Here is a 20,533-nt window from a genome sequence, read left to right as displayed (position 1 = left end):
CCTCCTATAGGCCATATAGGTCAATATATTCTGCTCTTAAACATGGATCCGTAAACTAATACAGCAGCATTCTCCACCCCAATAGTACCACACCCCTGGAAAGGTATGACTATGGCAGGGCCAAGCGGCTGTATCTAATCTGCTGTGCTCAGCAGTAAATGGCTTCTTGCCACCATCTGTATTCATTTATGTATGGATATTACATAGGGAAGCACTCCACCCATGTCATGGCTCTCCCTACTTGTCTACAAGCAGCTCTCCAGTCATGGCCTGTGTAATTTCCTATGGTTTAGATCATATCTATTGATGAGATAACATGGCAAGATGTGATAAGACTCCAGCTAACGTTCCAGCTCAGTAACCACTACACTGAGATGACTTCTAAAGGGGCATTAAAGGGGTCAAGTATAGGAAAAGCACTTTCCTACACCCTATTAAGGTCATAGAAGGGGGGGTAAGAGGGGTCTCTGGCTCAGGATCTTCATCTCTTACTCAGGAGAACCTGCCCTGCATCATACAGCTAACCCACTGATATGTGTAATGCTTCATTTTCCCTGTGGTGGCGCTGCAAGGAAATTGACAACTTACTGTCAAGTTTCCCCACAAATTACAGCCAATCAGAGAGCCCAGAAGAGGGATACTTTGAGATATGTTTGTCATCTACCACACAGGAGTTGTCCAAATTGGAGAACCCCTTTAACAGTTACCACGAGGATGGATTTAACCTGTTGTACCCTCTTATTAGTCACTGGCTGACTGTAAAGTCCCTCAATGAAAGACTATTGACAGGAAGTCCTATAAATTCCCTCCGCGCTATACCTACTATATGTCACCTACCTCTAGTGCGGAGAACCTTCTGAAATATTTACACATACACAGCTCTGGTTTTGGGGCCATTGACATTTTCTTATTAAAATTACACAATGGTCTAGGTATATTGTTTTTTCGCTTTAGGATATGAAAACCACCAAAGCTATATGTAAAAAATACCATAAAACCAGAACCCAGTATATCAACTCGGCCTCCCAGATAAGTTAGGGTCACCCAAATCAAAGTTTTTTTACCCCTTGTGAATCGCTGCCTCCATTGCCGATATGGGGAGCAATAACCACGCCCTCATTGCTCCAAAGAGCTTATTCGCATAATGACAAAAACAGCAATACCTCGGCAACATAGGCAGTGATTCACAAGGGGAAAACCGTGTCTGATTCAGGGGACCCTAACCTATCGGCAGGGCTGGATTGATATTCTGGGATGTGATGACAGACTCCCCTTTAAAGTGCAGAAAATCAAGTGTGTGTGAAGGAGCCCATACACTAAAATGACAATACTGTGCATGGACGGAGCCTGTGTACAAGAGCTTTAATAGAAGTGTGACTTACCTGACTCTCATACGGGAGGAACGCCAAGTTTATTTCCTTTAACGTCTTGATGACTTTTGGGACTCGGGATTTCCCCAGTTCATTAAATAGACTCTCTGGGCAAGCTGAGAAGAAGAGGCGCGTGTTATCATAAAGGCCTTGTGGCTGCTGCTTATTCTTCATTCACATACACAGAAAGTGGTTCTTTATTGTTAAAATTTCTAGGTCAGTTCACTTGGAGCCATATTATTCAGTATAGCTAAGTGAAACAATTCTATTCGAAGCCACCACTAGGGGGAGCTCAATGCAGACAGATTTATACAGCTTCCACTGAATGCAATATTTAGGCTAGGTTCTTGTATGGCACCTATGTTGTGGATTTTCCATCTGAAGTGACAAATCTCATCCACATGTGAAAATATTTTGCGTGTAAATGAATTTTAAATTCTGTGGATTTTCACATCAGGTTTCTGCATCCCCGATACGTCATAACCTAGCTTATGTCCTGGCACTAAAACCAAAGCCCTCACCCAGACCAATCGTCATACTCACTGTCTGTGAAGAATATATGGACGGCTTTGTACATGGGAGCTCCTGGGTCTTTGAAGTCTGATACAAGAGCTTGGATAGACTGGTAAGAGAAAAAAAAAAAAACGATAAAATTTAAAGAAGGCCTTTCATCACCTCCACCATTTCCATTTCTTAGCATCTTGCCTGATTCTGGCACAGTCGGAATTTTTTTTCTCTAGGCCGCACCATTTCTAAACAATCCTTGCAGTTAGTTTTGTTTTTTGATATGCTAATTAGACTCTATGGAGAACAGAGCAAATAGGCATGCTGGGACTTTTACCTTCACAACAGTTGGAGTGTAAGAAAAAAAATTGTCTGATCTGGAGCAATGGCAACCATGAAAATACATAAAGACTAGTCAATAGGAGTCAACCGTTCTCTTCCAAGCTCAAGTACCCACTGTACAGATATGGACTAGTTAAGGGGTCGCTTTGCACCATCCCTTTATGTTACAAAGGTTTTCTGGCTGAATAGAGCGCTCCGCGTCTAGAATCCCAAGTGACCTGCAGGTGTTCAATTTCCCCACAGCACCTCCAGAGGAGAAATGAAGTATTACATGACTGTTATAAAGTCAAGGGATTGTACACTAAAGTGTAGTTATGTCTATCAGGAAGAGTAAGGGCTAGTTCACACGGGGGCAATGAGGCAGATTTTGACAGACACACATACAATGGTGGTCCATGGAGACCGCTAGCTTTTGTTTTTCTGCTACCAGTTTTTTGATGCTAGCAGAAAAAAAAAGAAGCGACATGACCTTTCTTCAGGCGGATTCTGCCTGAGGAAAACGATAGAAGTGAATGGGAGGCAAAAAACGCCTAGCTTTTTTTTGGTAAAAATGCGACCAAAAACGCCTAACTTTTTTTTTTTTTTTTTTTTTTACAGTCCATTCACTTTAGGGGAGGGGAAAACCACCTGGTGTTTTCTGAAGCAGTTTTTAGCAAAAACTGCTACAGAAAACGCTGCAAAAAAAAAAAAAACGTCTCAAGGTCCAAAAACTGCTTCCTAATTAGGAAGCAGTTTTTTTCAGGACCAAAATAAGCCAGGCGGTTTTTAGGTGTGAACTAGCCCTAAGAGGACACCCATAAAAATATCTAGGGATTTGCTGTTATTCTGTAGGAGCATGATTTGAGAATATATATATATATATATATATATATATATATATATATATATATATCACAATGTACATTTTCTTCTCTATCAGTATGTCTTTGTAGAATGGGAAGAAATTCACACAAACACTGGGAAAACATACAAACTCCTTGAAGATGTTGTTCCTGGCAGGATTCCAACCCAGGACTCCAGCGCTGCAAGGCTACAGTGCTAACCACTGAGCCACCGTGTTGCCCCATAGCATGCTCTGATATTGTGATACACTGAAGTTTTTCCCCACAATTGGATTCTGTATAGAAAGAATCTACAGTAATGCAGGTATGGTTTGGTATATGCTTCTGCCATGTCTAGGATATCTAAGGACAGGTTCCTATCAGTTCACACTGGACAACCCAATAATAATAATAATAATAATAATAATAATAATAATAATAATAATATTAATATGTTTTATTTATATAGCGCCAACATATTCCGCAGCGCTGTACAATTTGTAGGGTTCAAGTACAGACAAAAAGAAAGATTACAGATTAATAGACAATTCACACAATGGGACTGAGAGCCCTGCTCTTAAAGGAACAATGGACCTATAGACATACGCAAGTGCACAGGAGGATCTTCGGGTGCAATAATAGTGAACTGATGTTGTTATGGTAGTCGGTTCTAAAAGTAGCATTAGAGAAACTGGTGTAACTGGTTTGTGTCCTCACCACTGTGAGAATGCAGGCTTTATTCTGGGAGCAGAACTGGAATAAGGTGGCTCTTACAGATTTCTCATTAAGTGACGTACCACGTTATAGCTAAGTCAATGTGACGTGGTCACTGCAAGGGTCACAGAAAACTTGTAATGTTATATAATGGCCATAAAAGTCACCATGTCAGAGCCATGTTCACATTAGATGACATAACTAAGCAAATACAAACCAAGCCCTGGCCACTGTGTCTTTAGAAAGTTTGAAAGGAGACGTATTAAGGGGATAGGCCATATGTTTATGATTGTGAGGGCCTAACCTCTGGGACCCCACGGATACTGAGAATAAAAGCGCCATAGTGACTGATTAAGCACCGCACTCTTACCAACAATGTATGACTGGCTTGAAAAATACCAAAGTTAGGGTGGGTTCACATCTGCGCCCCGGTCTACACTTTGCAGGTTTCCGAATTCTGCCAGAGAAACTGGACCGGAGACGGAAATCGTCACTTTTCAAATCTATTCATGTGAATGGGTTTGCAAAGTGTCCACCCGTGAGAGTCTTCTGCCTCCGTGCGGCGAAACCGGTTTATTTTAACCGGAAACAAAGTCGGACATGCAGGACTTCATGGCGAGAGCAGAAGACGCTCATGGGCGAACACTGATTGCCGGGGTCCGTCTCCTGTCCAGTTTCTCAGGCAGAAAACGGAAACCCACGAAGCGGAGACCGGGGATTTGTTTTTTACTGTATGAGCGGTAGTCCTCACCAATATGATTGAAGGGTACATGGGACATTTTTGATCATCGTTTTATTGCATTCCATAGAGGTGGGATGACTGAAGAACAGCTAATCTGACATCTTTCTCTTTAAATGTTACTCAATGAATAACCTATTAGTTCTACGGTTTTGGGTCCTTATTAGAGATGAGCGAGTACTGTTCAGATCAGCCGATCCGAACAGCACGCTCGCACAGAAATGAATGAATGTCGCCGGCACGCGGGGGGTTAAGTGGCCGGCCGACGTCAAAGCGAAAGTACCAGGTGCATCCATTCATTTCTATGGAGCGTGCTGTTCGGATCGGCTGATCCGAACAGTACTCGCTCATCTCTAGTCCTTATGTTTGTGATGATACCAGTTATGTATTTTTGAGTCAAAGCCAAGAATGACTACAAGAGGAATGGGAAATATATAGGAAGTTCTTAGACTTCTCCCTTATGCTCAATCCAAAAATTCGCAACAAAATCTGCGTTTCTGCCACCTGAGGGCTCAGCCTTACACTGTATTACCAATGTCAGAAGTGTGGTGGTAGAGCAGGTATGGCTAACCAGTCGCTGAACTGGTCTGACTATTTACTGCTGGGATTCCTAATTCAGGACACCAGAGGGGTTCAGCTAGTTCAGGGACAGAACACAAAGTAGAAGGCAGACTACTTATCAGTCAGACTGGGGAAACCACATTTTCCCGGAGTATAACATTACCATTCCAAAGTGAAGGCTCCAATAAACCAGGTTTCTAGATTATATCAGATAAATGTCTAAGAGGTCTTGGTCCCAGGAGGTAGAAAGGCGAAGGGCGTTGGTGCCCTGTCTGCCAATTCAAAGATTCTGCATTTCCTCACTGAGTTGAAATCATACGGATATGCCATAAATGTCCACGATAGAAATACCCCTTTAAATGTCAATTAAAAAAAAAAAAAAAAAAAAAAAAACATACAAAGATATTACCACTAGAGATGAGCGAGTACTGTTGGGATCAGCCGATCCGAACAGCACGCTCCATAGAAATGAATGGATGCACCTGGTACTTCCGCTTTGACGTCGGCCGGCCGCTTAACCCCCCGCGTGCCGGCTACGTCCATTCATTTCTATGCGAGCGTGCTGTTCGGATCGGCTGATCCAAACAGTACTAGCTCATCTCTAATTACCACTTATTAAATTACCTTCTCACTGGGAGTGATGAGATAAATGGCTTCCAGGCTGGGGATCGGTTCTCTCCTTTTATTAACGTCTTCGACAACTGAAGTGTGCAAATTACAAAATTAACAAAAACCAAAACAAAACAACAAACCAAAATATTAGTTTGTCTAACTATACTATTCGGTTATAACCTCCATCTCAATATAGAAAGAGTCCCTTAGCCTATGCTATTCCCCCCCCCTCCCCCAATTCCCTCCTCGAGTGACCACGGTTCTCCAAAAAGATGTAGCACTAAATAGAGGCAGGTTAATAAAGGTAATATTGAAATCTATGGCTGATGATATAAACAGGGAGAGCTAGGCCCCATTTCAAAAACCCATTGCCCAAAGCAACCAATCACAGCTCAGCTTTCATTCCTTAACCTACTCTAGAAATATAAAAGCTATGCTGGGATTGGATGAACAATAAGGCTAGTGCGTTTCTCCTCCATATCTGGCTCCCTGCACTGTACGCCACAATGCCATTCACACCCCAGATGTAGACTTACTGGTGATGCCTTCATCCAATATATCGGACATCTTACAGCAGGAGGACAGTATACGCATACTGGTGTGATCGACAAGCAGGACCTATGAAAAAAATAAAAAATCATCACACAGCTATATAAAACCTATATATATATATATATATATATATATATATATATATATATATATATATATATATATATATATATATATATATAGTAAAGGACAAAATAAGGCAAGGTGTTCACCTGTCCTGGTCTAAGGTCTTGTGAGGACATTTGTGGCACTGCCGAGACTCAGGGGCAACGGCACAGTTGTGAGTAATCCTTATAAAATTCACATGAAGCCTTAGACCCTTGAGGACAGGGTCAATTTTGACCTTAAAGGGATTTTTCTTGATGGTCTATCATTCTAGGTCGGGGACAGACACCCAGCAACTACACTGACCAGTTGTTCAGGACAGCAGCCAGGCCGTAAACTATACAGTATACGAACCAGAAGCAGATGGATCTGTACACTGTATAGTGGATTAATACAGCAGTGTTCCCATGGAAGTGAATGGGAGCAGAGCTGTAATAAAGCAGCCCACAAGATACAACAGCCAATGGCGACCACTGATATAGACATTGCATAAGATCTGAGGAATCTCACCTTCCATTCTCCATCTTTCTTCACACTGGCGATCACCCCGGTCAGGATTTCTGCAGGGAACAGGACAGAGAATGAGTAAGGGCAGTAGAATATAATATAATAGATGTAGGTAGAGACATGAAACTACTGGTTAACAGGTTTTAACTCACCACACAACTGGTGCAACCTCCATGATCCTCATCTATCACTAGAACAAAGCTGAAATGATGGTAAGTAACCACCATACCCCATATCAGGGGCCACATAGTCAGGGCACTAGCCAGGGCTACAAGGCGACTTCTCCTTACCTAGCGTTAATGAATGGAGTTGCACTTTGACCCCTGGTGTGTCACATCTTCTAGTCGAGTTGAGCAATGTTGGACTAGAAGTGACAATTGTGGCACAGCAGGGGTTGTAATGACACTTCATTCACTAACAGTAGTGAAAGCGCTGCTTGGTCATGTGATGGAAGTCGTGGCTACCATCGCTGTGTAGCCCAAGCCTTATGGTCAGTGGATTGGAGACAATGAATCATGACAGTGTGCTCGTGCTCAGCAGAGGAGGAGGCAGACGCAGACGGCATATGTTAGCGATATTGCAGCAATAGCCATGTACAGAAAACACAACTGAAATTTTTGATAAACAGAACAAAAATCTGATTCACATAGTAAGACGTCACAGGAGGAAAAGGGAATGAGAGAGCTGAGGGTCTCCGGCATATGTACCCTGCATGCAGTGATGTAGAGACCTGCACTGCGCATGCGCTGGAGTTACCCAGAAGTGTCATCTCAGCAGGCCGCAGCCATTCCTTGATTTCTACAGACCCTAAATCCCAGGGCGATTTGAGACTAAACTACCCACAGGCCCTTATGGACCGAGGGCTCAGTGTCCTAAAGCCAGTACAGCTTCTGTGCATGTGTACATACTCTGCTTCATTGAAGAACCGCGCAGGCGCCGGGAGCACCAGAGAAGAGTCAGTGACATCCATCAGACTCATCTCTAATCAACTTTTTTTTAAAATTGCAGGCACAGTTGGATTTAAACAAGGAGATTTGGGACAAATCGACCCGATAGGTTCCCTTTAAAGGGGTTATCCAGGCTAAAATGACTGATGGCCTGTCTTAAGGATCTGTTGGGTCCTGACATCCAGCACAGAGGAAACCTCTGAGAACTTTCTATCTAAAGTGCTGCGGGAAGATCCATGATGTGTTGCCGCCACAGTTCTTCCCAAAGCGTTTTTTTTGCTGTAGGACACCACGTGGGGCCTTCACCTTAAACAGCTTGCTGGTAGTTCTGTGGTATCAAACCTGCTTACAAATTCCCTTTAAGCAATCACATGAGGGCATTTTTTTTTTGAGTTGTATTTTTCAATGGCATGATATTGGGATAGAATTAACCTACTGGTTAACTTATTAACGCTTTAAAAAAAAAAATGAGGGGTTATGTAAAAAAAAATTGATTTTTCAATTTTTTTTTTTTTTTTTTTTTTTTTAATTTGACCTGTCCACCATATACACTATGTGATCAAAACTATCCAGACACCCCCCAAAAATATAAGTTTTTCATATTAGGTGCATTGTGCTGCCACCTACTGCCAGGTACTCCATATCAGCGACCTCAGTAGACATTAGACATCGTGAGAGAGCAGAATGGGGCGCTCCGCGGAACTCACGGACTTTGAACGTGGTCAGGTGATTGGGTGCCACACATCACGCAGGTCAATGCCAAACGACGCCCCGCTTTGTGTAAGGAGCGTAAACATTGGACAATTGAACAGTGGAAACACATTGTTTGGAGTGACAAATCACGGTACACAATGTGGCGATCCGATGGCAGGGTGTGGGTATGGCGAATGCCCGGTGAACGTCATCTGCCAGCGTGTGTAGTGCCAACAGTAAAATTCGGAGGCGGTGGTGTTATGGTGTGGTGGTGTTTTTCATGGAGGGGGCTTGCACCCCTTGTTGTTTTGCGTGGCACTATCACAGCACAGGCCTACATAGCTTCCCACTGTTGAAGAGCAATTCGGGGATGGCGATTGCATCTTACAACACGATGGAGCACCTGTTCATACTGCACGGCCTGTGGCGGAGTGGTGACACGATAATAACATCCCTGTAATGGACTGGCCTGCACACAGTCCTGACTTGAATCCTATAGAACACCTTTGGGATGGTTTGGAACGCCGACTTGGTGCCAGGCCTCACCGACCTACATCGATACCTCTCCTCAGTGCAGCACCGTGAAGAATGGGCTGCCATTCTCCAAGAAACCTTCCAGCACCTGATTGAACCTCTGCCTGCGAGAGTGGAAGCCGTCATCAAGGGTAAGGGGGGGCTGTTAAATATTATATATTTACAATATTCTCTAGCAGACATGGGGTTAACACTCTACTGACATCATAGTCTTATATTCTTGGAACATGGGTGCGGTTAGTGTACACTATTTTAGAAATCTCCTTACATAGCTACAAGATGGAAGGTAACACCCACTCTCATGAATATAAATGAGTAAGAAATACACATGTCTGGGTCTGTCTTTGGGAAGACCAGGGGAAGACCAGGAGGTCTGTCTTTGGGAACACCAGGGTGGGTGGTCCAGGCAGATGGACATCCATGGACGTCGTAACCAACCCAAGTCCACCAACCAGATGACAAGCATGAACAAAGCTGTAACTACAAGATATCCAGATGATTTAACTTCTCTGAAGATGTAAGCTATTGACAACTGACTGATATTTGTGTTATTTGGACATTTTCCCTGTTCCTGTGTTTTCCTTCAAGATATTAATAAACCTCTACACTGATTTATAACAAGCTGACTTCTTCCTATCGTGGACAAGGCCAGGTCCGGATATTTAACAGTGGACACAAGTCTCACCGGCAAATACAAGATATTTAACAGGGGCCAACACCATATTGTATCCAGCATTACCGATGGAGGGCGTCACCAACTTGTAAGTCATTCTCAGCCAGGTGTCCGGATCCTTTTGATCACATAGTGTATAACAAGTTCCTTTTACTCTGAAGGCCAGTACAATAATGGCCATACCAGAATTTGGTCTAGGCCCGTTACATCAAGTGTTACTGCCACAGAATGCATAGACATCTTACACAATTGTCGCTTCCAACCTTGCGGTAACAATTTGGGGAAGGCCATTTCCACTTTCAGCATGCCTGGGCCCTTGTACATAAATAAAGACATGGTTGGTGAGTTTTGGTTGCAGGACCTCAAGCAGTTTGACCCATGCTTGAATTATTTTCTTCCAGATATAGCGCCCCCTTGCGCCCATATAAGACTAGAGTTCACCTGAATGGAGCAGATCTGCTACAAAGTCTATGGACTGTATTTTTCGGTATACTTCTATTTTTGCAGATCCTATATGGGGTTAAGCTTAAACCATTTCCCAAAATTTGATTATCAAAAAGATCTGTGTGCCCGGGTCCTTTAAGGGTTAAGCCAATGTGGCCCTGCAGATAACACAACGTCTCTGGTGTTGCTGGTAAAAAGGAGAAGTCTAAAAGCAGAAAATAAGAAAGACTAAAGCAATAATTTCCGCTAAATTCTAAGTAATAAGATAAGGAGTTTCCAACTGTCTTGAGGCTTGGTGTCAGCTACTTGTAACCCCAGCTCGGGGATCATATAATGTCTTATACACGGCCCCCAGATCTGCTCAAAGGGAGAGTGAAGAGAAATCCAACACAAGCAAAGGAAAAATACAAGGGGGCATATGGGAAAGCCGAAAAAAGAGGAAGCGGCTGCTGCAACAGTGCCGGGCGTGACTGCGAGGAAATCCTGTGATAGAGAATCGCTGACAGATAAGCACAGAGGTCCTGAGCCGTATACAGGGACAGTACAAGCAGGCGGCCCTGAGCCGTATACAGGGACAGTACACACAGGCGGCCCTGAGCCGGATACAGGGACAGTACATACAGGCAGTCCAGAGCCGTATACAGGGACAGTACAAGCAGGCAGCCCTGAGCTATATACAGGGACAGTACACACAGGCAGCCCTGAGCCGTATACAGGGACAGTACATGCAGGTAGCCCTGAGCCGTATACAGGGATAGTACATGCAGGTAGCCCTGAGCCGTATACAGGGACAGTACAAGCAGGCAGCCCTGAGCTATATACAGGGACAGTACACACAGGCAGCCCAGAGCGGTATACAGGGACAGTACAAGCAGCCGGCCCTGAGCCATATACAGGGATAGTACATACAGGCAGTCCAGAGCCGTATACAGGGACCGTACACACAGGCAGTCCAGAGCCGTATACAGGGACCGTACACACAGGCAGTCCAGAGCCGTATACAGGGACCGTACACACAGGCAGTCCAGAGCCGTATACAGGGACCGTACACACAGGCAGTCCAGAGCCGTATACAGGGACAGTACACAGAGGCAGTCCAGAGCCGTATACAGGGACTGTACATGCAGGTGGCCCTGATCCGTATACAGAGAGAGCACACACAAGCTATAAGTCCTATTACTAAAACCGTTTGAGATGAGGAGGACACAATATACCCCCCCAGTCCATGAATCCATGGCATGAAGAATAGCAGACTATTACTAGTACTGAGTAATGCCAAGTACTAGACATTTAATAAAGTGTTAATTGAGTATATACCAGACTATAGACCTGGCAGGACTACAATGACCAGCACAGATAATACAGCCATCAGGTAGCGTGTACAGCCGTCCTCCATCCGCTTCCTTCCCAGCAGTCTCTCTGGCTGTCTAACCACAGGAGTCCAGGAACTAGCACTATATGTACATACACCCATCCAGGAGCCAAACATGACGTTATATAAACAAGCCGAGCTCCAGAGCTGACGCTCCGATGACAGCCATTACATAAACAGCTTCTAATTAACCCTTAAATAGTGACCGCTGCAGGAACACAAGAGGGAAAACATCTGTGTGTATGGGGCGGCACGGTTTTTGGGTCAGTACTACTACTACTACTACTAGCTAAGTAAGAATACTGTCATGTGGTCACAGACACACCATTGCCCTATACATACACTAAGAGGGGATGCAGTATACATCTATGCCAGCCCTTAAAGGGGTTCTCCACCTTGGGCAATCCCTCCTTGATATAAAGGTTTCTTCATAATGTCTCATTTCTGGGACCCCCATCAGATGTAATCCATAAAAGAAAAACGAGGCAGTGCTCAGTTTCCCTACAGCGCCACCTATGAAGAAAATCACACAATATTGCACAGTGTCCTTTCACATGAATGAGTTGTCTGTATAACGCAGGACATAACGGGCCCTCCAGAGCCAAAGATGCTCTTTGTAACCATATTCTCCACCATGGACATATTCATATAATCACAGACTACAGTCATAAGGTGTAGAATAAATGAGAAACTTCTGGCTGCCTGTGGCCACCACTAGAGGGCGCATGCCACATACAGGCAGTGCATTGAAACCTGGTGGCTGCAGGCAGATTAATATCTGTGTTTATGGAAAGGATTAGGACTTTCGGGCCATGACTAAGATCACATATTTAGAACAACGATGCTTTAAATGGCATCTTTTACTGGTGTTCAACCTCATAAAAGAAACTCTGTTAGTGGATTTTCAATTTGGGGGTTCTGATTTAGTAAAATCTAGAGCCCCCATTGTAAGAAGCCCACCCTGGAGAGTCAGGAAGACCCCTGCCAGAGGGGTTCTCCACTTCACAAAACCAACATTAAGTCTATGGAGCTCTGTGCAGGATACGTGACCCCCAGATATAATAGGTGGCATTGGTGGTTGCATCCTTGCACTCGCCATTGTAAATGGATGACAAGGGTCCGTCAATGTACTAATAGCTCCACCCCAGACCGTACGGTCCTACAGAAGCCATGGTCAGTAGCAGGCCGGTGGAGTTGGGGTGGGACAGTTTTGGGTAGAGTTGGAAAAATTTATTAATTATGAATTTGATGTATAACTTGTTATCTATTTACTTCCATAGGAATCAATCACTGGACCCTTTCACGAATTAAAGAATCTTCACTGCTCCTGTGTGACCATGGCCGTCGGCCATTTATGGAGTCAGGCTGTGAGTTGGTGGTCCGGCCTATCCACAGCCCTGACTAGGTGACTATGGCACTGGAGGGAGGGGGCTCTTACTCGCTCTCTCCCCATCAATGACAATTTCAATACCACAGTTCTGCCACGTCTATGAGAGTCTTTTATACACTTTGATAATATGAATAATTTGGCAATTCAAGCTGTTGTTAAGCAATAGGTCCTGTACAGGCTTTATGGGATGACATAGGGATGTGGCAACCAATCGAAAAATAACCGAAGCCAAAGATCAACCTGGATAAGCAAGTGCCATTGTGTTCATGTCGGCTATTTGGTTTGGTTATTACAACATTTGCGAGGTTCTAACTGCAATTTCGTTCTAACCAAACTGAACCTGCAATTATAGTGTAAAGTGTCTTCAGCCCCCCGCCTGCAAAAACATCTCCCATTCATTTGAAAGGGAGTCACTAGCTTCTTTTTCATCTAGCGGGAAAAAGAAGCAACATGTCCCCTCTTCCTGCGGACTCTACGACTGAGCCAGCCGCAGCTCGAGACTCCCTCCTGATTAGGTCCATTCATTTGGGCCTAATCAGGAGCAGAATGCCCCGACGGGATGTCGAAGCAATGCATGACTAGCCGCACGGAAAAGTCACACAGCGGACAAGGCTTCCACCATGTGAACTTACCCTTACTGCTAAGGCCTCAGCGGTCTGCAAGAAAACTGGAAGAGAAGAAGAAGTCGCAACAAATCAGTTTCTGTCAGGTTTGTTTTGGTTTTTTTGCATCTGTTAAAGAGGACCTTTCACCAGTTTTGGGCACATGCAGTGTTACATACTGCCAGAAAGCCGACAGTGCGCTGAGTTCAGCGCACTGTCGGCTTTCCCGATCTGTGCCCGGTGTGAAGAGCTTACGGTGCCGGTACCGTAGTGCTCTATGGTCAGAAGGGCGTTTCTGACCATTAGCCAGAGACGTCCTTCTGCCTCGCGGCGCCAATCGCGCTGTGCTGTGGAGCCGGGAGGAACGCCCCCTCCCGCTCCTGATAATGCTTGTCTATGGACGAGCGCTGTGAGCAGAGGGAGGGGGGCGTTCCTCTCCGCTCCACAGCACAGCGCGATAGGCGCCGCGAGGCAGAAGGACGTCTCTGGCTAATGGTCAGAAACGCCCTTCTGACCATAGAGCACTACAGTACCGGCACCGTAAGCTCTTTACACCGGGCACAGATCGGGAAAGCCGACAGCTTTCTGGAAGTATATAACACTGCATGTGCCCAAAAGTGGTGAAAGGTCCTCTTTAAGTGGGTATAAAAACTTTCTGAATAGAACCTGGAGAGTTTTGGGGGGTCTTTTTGGTTACGTTTGCTCACTTTACCTGGGCCTCAATTTCTTATACTCCAGGGTCTGTATAGCGTGTAAGGGTTCGTTCACATCTGCTTTTGTATTCTGTCCGGGAAGAGTCCGTGTGGAGACCCCCCCCCCCAATAGAATACAAATGCAATTGCAAGCGCTGTGCTGTAAAAGCACACGGACTTCATAGACTATAATGGGGTCCGTGTGCTTGCCGTGCGCTGCCCACACGAATCATACGGACAGGAAAGTAGATGGTGAACTACTTTCCTGTCTGCATGTTCTGTGCGGAGATCTGGCGGCAAGCACATGGACCCCATTATAGTCTATGGGGTCCGTGTGCTTTTACAGCACAGCGCTTGCAATTGCGATTGTATTCCTTTTGGGGAATTCCTTTTTGTTCCCCATGCGGACTCTCCCCAGACGGAATCCAAACGCTGATGTGAATGAGAGCTAGCGGCAATTTTTGGTCCACGTGAAACCACCAGGTGCACCTAGGTTCAAGCTTTAAAAGGGGCGGGACCTAAATTGCCATCAATTGTAATCAAGGTAAAATTGCCCGATTAATCTCGATTTTGATTTACCGTATGTCTTAATCGCCTAGCCCTACAATTACGTGATATTACAATGACAACAAAACAGGGGTGATATAAAGCGGTGTGGAGAAAAATGACAATGGTCCCCACAACTATTCTGCGTGCATAAGATTATTATTGTCATGAATGAGGAAAACCATCTGCTATATAATGCATATATTCAGTCAGTATTCTTCCTTCTGGAGGAGAGCTAATCTGCACAATATTCTCCCATAGAGCATTGTCTCCGTATACCATCTCCTCAATAAGAACCAGTACCCCGCCTATGGAGCATTGCTCTGATACCTTCCTCCCCAGGTTTACATATTGTCCACCCCCTGACAGTCCCTGCTCTGTCCATAACGTGGCTGTAAATGGAGGGACACTAATCCTCTGCATTCTCCTGTAGAAGCTATTGTGCGGGTGCTATGTTCCTGACCGACCACGAGGACTAAAGTAGTGCCTGCCCATGAACGGTCATGGCAAAGCGATGCAGATTTGACCTCTGGGAACAAGGATCCCCCCCAATCCCTACTCTGAGCCATATCATGGCTTCTCCATTCATTTCTATGGAATACTAAAAAAATAAAATAAAAAATAGGGATTATACTAAAAAAAACATAGGAAAAAAGTAAAGACTATAGAGTAGTAAATGTGAGACGGCGAATACAGACTACTTTACAGAGTTCAGAGCCCTCATAAATCATTTACAACCTGTAAAATTAACCATTAAAATACCAACATCGGCACGTCATCCCGCCTTACATCTGGCCGTACACATTACATAACAGCAGGTCTGAGACCAACACGCAAAGTATTCACGACTGGCCACCGCCATAACAACTGGGCCTATGATCAGTGAAGATGGACGGCCCCGGAGTAGCCAACTGCAGGCTGAGAGGCCTAGAGGTGACCCCTTACGAATAGCGGCTGTCCCTTTATGTACAACGTATTGGAAGAATTTCAGGAAGCTGAGATCTATTCTGCTGTTTGCACCGAAGGTTCAGCCGTCATATAAGACAAATCTATAAGTTCTGAGCCAAACAAGTAGAATGAGCTGCACCGATCTCAGCACCGGGGACTCCGGCTGCAATTCCTGTCATGCAACAGGTCTGCCTTTGACTCCTAATGTAAGTTTAAAGGAGTCAAAATGCGAACCCTGGTCTCAAAAGGATTGAACACTGCTTGATCTTTTTGCAGCTAGAAAGCAGAGTTGCAGTACAGCTCTATTCTTACATTAGTGAAGGAGTCACGGCCATGTTTGAGTGAGCGACACAAGTCACTGCCAAAGTCCTGTATAGCCCAAACCTTAGAATGGCGCAGTGGGCTGGTAGGTTATAGGGCTTGAAGTGGCTTCACAGTACATTGCCTGGTATTACAGATAAGTCCCATCTACTTGAATGGGACTGAGCTCCTGAAGGACCATGTGACTGATGGATATGACATTGCAGTCACAAAATCTCCTTTTCCACTGCATACCAGACGGCCTAAAATTGCTTCTGTTGCTCTTCCCCTGCAAAAAAGAAAGTACCCAAAAAATACCTGGTACTTTATTAGTACCTGCTTTGGGCAAGCTACCAAGTGAGGCAAGTAGAACTAGGTTGTCACATGTCCAGACTGCACAGCTGAACGGTAGTCACTATAGAAGACAGCCGGCTACATGAAGCAGGGACTTAATGTACCGGAGGAGGCCGCAGTGCTTGCACCCCTTCTATGAGCTGGTATTGATGGTCTATACTAAGGGTGGCTCCTCAATAAGGTCACCTATGGCGGGTCAGCTGCAGGTATTATCCCACAGCTAGAGAGTGACCTGGCGAGGGTTCAAAACCTGCAGTTTAAGGCCCAGTTCAGGGAATCTGTTCCCTACTCGGCATGAAAAATACCCCCAAGTGGACCCCCCTAAATGGAAACCAGAAAGCAGATGTGAACCAGGCCTAAGACACTTTCAGCAGCAGGTTTACTCAGCATTACATGTATAGGATCTCTTTAGGCCCGTGATGGTGAACCTATGACATGCGTGTCAGAGTTGGCACTCAGAGCTCTCTCTGTAGGCACCCATCTGTGGAACAGATTATACTGTGTGGGGGCCACTGTCGGGCAGATTGTACTGTGTATCGGCCACTGTGGAGCAGATTGTACTGTGTGGGGGCCACTGTGGAGCAGATTGTACTGTGTGGGGGCCACTGTCGGGCAGATTGTACTGTGTATCGGCCACTCAGGAGCAGATTGTACTGTGTGGGGGCCACCGTGGAGCAGATTGTACTGTGTGGGGGCCACCGTGGAGCAGATTGTACTGTGTGGGGGCCACCGTGGAGCAGATTGTACTGTGTGGGGGCCACTGTGGAGCAGATTGTACTGTGTGGGGGCCACTGTGGAGCAGATTGTACTGTGTATCGGCCACCGTGGAGCAGATTGTACTGTGTATCGGCCACCGTGGAGCAGATTGTACTGTGTGTGGGCCACTGTGGAGCAGATTGTACTGTGTGTGGGCCCTTCACTATTTTTATCACATAGTATCTGTTTTATAGCAGACAATTGATATTATTACAGATCGTCTGTAACATCCCCAATTTTGGATCCGCACATTATTAAGGTTAAATTGTAGTGTTGGCACTTTGCAATAATTTAGTGGGTTTTGGGTTGCCGTTTGGGCACTCGGTCTCTAAAAGGTTCGCCATCACTGCTCTAGGCTGTATACACTACACTGGTATTGTATATCACAGCAGCTTAGCCGCTACCAATATCACTAGAAACTAACCTGCTGTGACTACTCCACATGGAGTCCAGGCCTTAAAGGGGGTGTCCAGTTTCAGTATACAATTGCTATTGTCTGTATATCAGACATCTGCCTGGTGAGGTGCAGTGCACCTGTGTGTCCATCACATGACCATGGACTGATCTTTTTCCCCACTTGCATAATGAATAACAGCAAGCTGAGAAAACCTAAAAAAACCTAATGGAATTGATACAGAAAGTATATTGTGAAATTGTACAACGTTTATTATACAAACAATGACAAGTATTTACTGAAAGTGGACAATCCCTTTAAATAGGAGCCACCCTCTCTCCAGACATACCTAGCTTAGTAAATACTTGACATAACTATCCTGTACTATTGTTAGAAATCTTCTGTTATTCCTCCTGGAAACAAATAAATAAACCGAATAAAGCCGACAATGCCGCACTGGGTAGGGACACGCCCCTTTGACCACGAGAATGGGAACACCTAGTAGTCAATGTATTCAAATATCCAGGAGGAATAACAGAGGCACGGCACACCGCAGATACTCCTGTATTGTTATAACATGGGGTATACAGGCGTTTAGTCAGGCTTGCGTTGCGGTGACCACTGAAAGTCGCCTAACTGCTTTAAAGGGGGTCTCCAGAGAATCTTTGACTTCCTCCCTTAGACTCTGGGTCATGTGATCATAACCAGTCGCTCTGCCCCTTCCCTCTGTATACACTGCGGGTAAAATCGCACTCTACAACTCCTCATGTCATTTGCGGGATCGTTTCTCTGCCCACGATCTCAAAAATAGAAATATGTCAGAGACGCAAGCCGCCCCCTGATATTGAGGTTGTGACCCCTGACCCCCATAGTGGTGTTGTATAGGTTATACACCAATATATCCTAATGTAAGTGACAGAACTATGAATGCAGCTCTGGAGTATACACAGGGGGGGCAGCTGCACACACATACTGTATACAGACTACATATCCGGGGGCACATTGTGGCAGAGCCATGAAATCGTCCCTGCTGTACTACAAGCCCAACAAGTCTCCATATCCTATAGCTCATGACGTCACACTCTCAGCCGGTCTCTCACATACACACTATTACTAATCCAGTGACGTCACACCACCGCCGCTGCCACTTACTCTCTCCGACCACCGCTTTCAGTCCGGACGGCGCCATCTTATCCTCTCTCCCACCGCCGTCACCAAACTTTACGGTCCCCCGAAACTTCGGCGACTTCCGCGTTGTGGCGTCACACTCGCTCGTGACATCACGGGAGGAGCAGGAAGTCCGTTACCAAGGGGTTGAGACTCGGTTGTTAGGGGGCGTAGGCGACGAGCCAATGACGTGGGTTTATTTACCGGAGCTCAGACCCCAGACAGGGCGCGGCTTAGTGACGTAATGGCTGCTGGTGTTCAGCCATAGGACTCGACTGCTGTTGGGGCGACGCCGGTTAAAGCTTGGGCGTGGTTAATAGCGATAGATGGGAGGGGCTTCGAAAGTGATTGGTTGATGTGGGCTATGAGGCGTGGTTTCAAGGAATAAATTATACAGACGGGGTTGGCTGAGTTTTTTGTGGTTGGGTGACGTGTTTGGGCGGGAAAGACGTATAGAGTCAGCTGGCATAATGAAGCTGTATGGACAATCAGATGTTAGGAATGGCAAATATTTCCATAAGGCTGGATTCACACCTGTAGTTTTGATGCGGTTTTCAAGCCAAAGCCAGAAACTAAATAAATAACTCCAAGAAACTCACTGTGTACCAGTCACTGCAAAGGGACTACACCATGGCCCCCTACCTGGAGAGAATACCCCACCCCAAACACACAGACCCTGAGCCGGTACAGACTGAGCGCCCACAACCTGGAGATGGAGACGGGGCGACACAGGCAGACGTACAAGCCAAGAGAAAACAGACTGTGCCAGCACTGTGACCAGGGGGCCCTAGAAGACGAGACCCACTTCCTGCTACACTGCACCAAATACTCAGCTGTGAGGGCCGTCTACTACCAAAGACTCTCTGCCCACATCCCAGACTTCACATCTGCAGACGAGAAGAGGAAACTCTACATCCTACTGGGAGAAGAAGAGGCCACTGTGGAGATCGCTGGCCAATACGTGTCCAGCTGTCACCAAACAAGAGGAAGATGAGACTCCACGGACTGTTATACCCCAAATCACCCACCCCCCATACAGTGGTCACCAACTAAGAGGAAGATGAGACGCATGGACTATCAAACCACCTAACCCCATGGACTATTAAACCCACCACTTAAAAGACCACTAAGCCCCCCCATCACCCGTTAACCCCATACCCACCGATACCCACACCCCCCAAACAAGAACGATGAGACCCTAGGGACACACAAACCCCCAACTCATGAACCCCGTACCCACCCCCCTCCACCAACCCCCTTTTTGCTTTGGCAACACCAAATGATTTATTCTTTGGTAACACTAATAAAGCTCATTTGTATCTTGAGCCAAAAATACTAAAAACTTCTGGAGTCACTCCTGGCTTGGATTAAAACGCATGGAAAACTGCAAGACTATTCACATGACAGTCAAAAATGGTTGGTTTTATCAACCCAGTTTTTTGGGGTACACAAGTGTCAATGTGGCTCATCTTGGTACACCGACCTTACTGGCACCAAAGATGTCCCACATCCCTTGTCTCGCTGACAGGACGGTGCCTCCCGAGAATTCTGGCGCACCTCGTACTTTTAGTCAGACTAGTGCAGGAAAAGCGTGTGTCACTGAATCCACCATGTATGTCACGGAGTCATGAGAGACGCCTGCTAATAAGACAAGGGGCGCCATAGATGATCTGCTCCATATTTTGCGCCCCAAGTTCATGACCCGCCGGGCCTGCATACTATCCATAATTATGGATCTAAGTAGGCTTATATGCAGGTCGCCTTACCCAAAAATCTGGTTTGCTGCTTCGCCAATGCCAGGGACATATATGGCACCCTAGTATGAACCTAGCCTAACAATACGAGACACAGTCAAGCACATTTATCTATAGTGTCCAACTCTGCACCCCTTAAC

At 45.6% G+C, this 20,533-nt stretch overlaps 1 protein-coding gene across 1 annotated transcript in view; it reads right to left on the bottom strand.

The window, feature by feature from the left end:
* STXBP2 (syntaxin binding protein 2) overlaps positions 1–18,818 on the bottom strand; it is a 34,352-nt gene extending 15,534 nt beyond the window's left edge. Inside the window, exons 1-6 of the mRNA XM_075272853.1 lie at positions 18,625–18,818; positions 6,831–6,880; positions 6,200–6,281; positions 5,676–5,752; positions 1,914–1,992; positions 1,383–1,486 (exon numbers count right to left, since the gene is read on the bottom strand). Coding sequence (XP_075128954.1) covers positions 1,383–1,486; positions 1,914–1,992; positions 5,676–5,752; positions 6,200–6,281; positions 6,831–6,880; positions 18,625–18,661 — 429 coding nt within the window. The 5' untranslated portion in view covers positions 18,662–18,818. The remainder of the gene's footprint in view (positions 1–1,382; positions 1,487–1,913; positions 1,993–5,675; positions 5,753–6,199; positions 6,282–6,830; positions 6,881–18,624) is intronic.
* Positions 18,819–20,533: the final 1,715 nt, after the last annotated feature.

The sequence above is a fragment of the Leptodactylus fuscus genome, chromosome 5, assembly GCF_031893055.1.
Source record: "Leptodactylus fuscus isolate aLepFus1 chromosome 5, aLepFus1.hap2, whole genome shotgun sequence".
Classification (NCBI taxonomy): domain Eukaryota; kingdom Metazoa; phylum Chordata; class Amphibia; order Anura; family Leptodactylidae; genus Leptodactylus; species Leptodactylus fuscus.
This window is presented reverse-complemented; position numbering and strand designations above follow the sequence as displayed.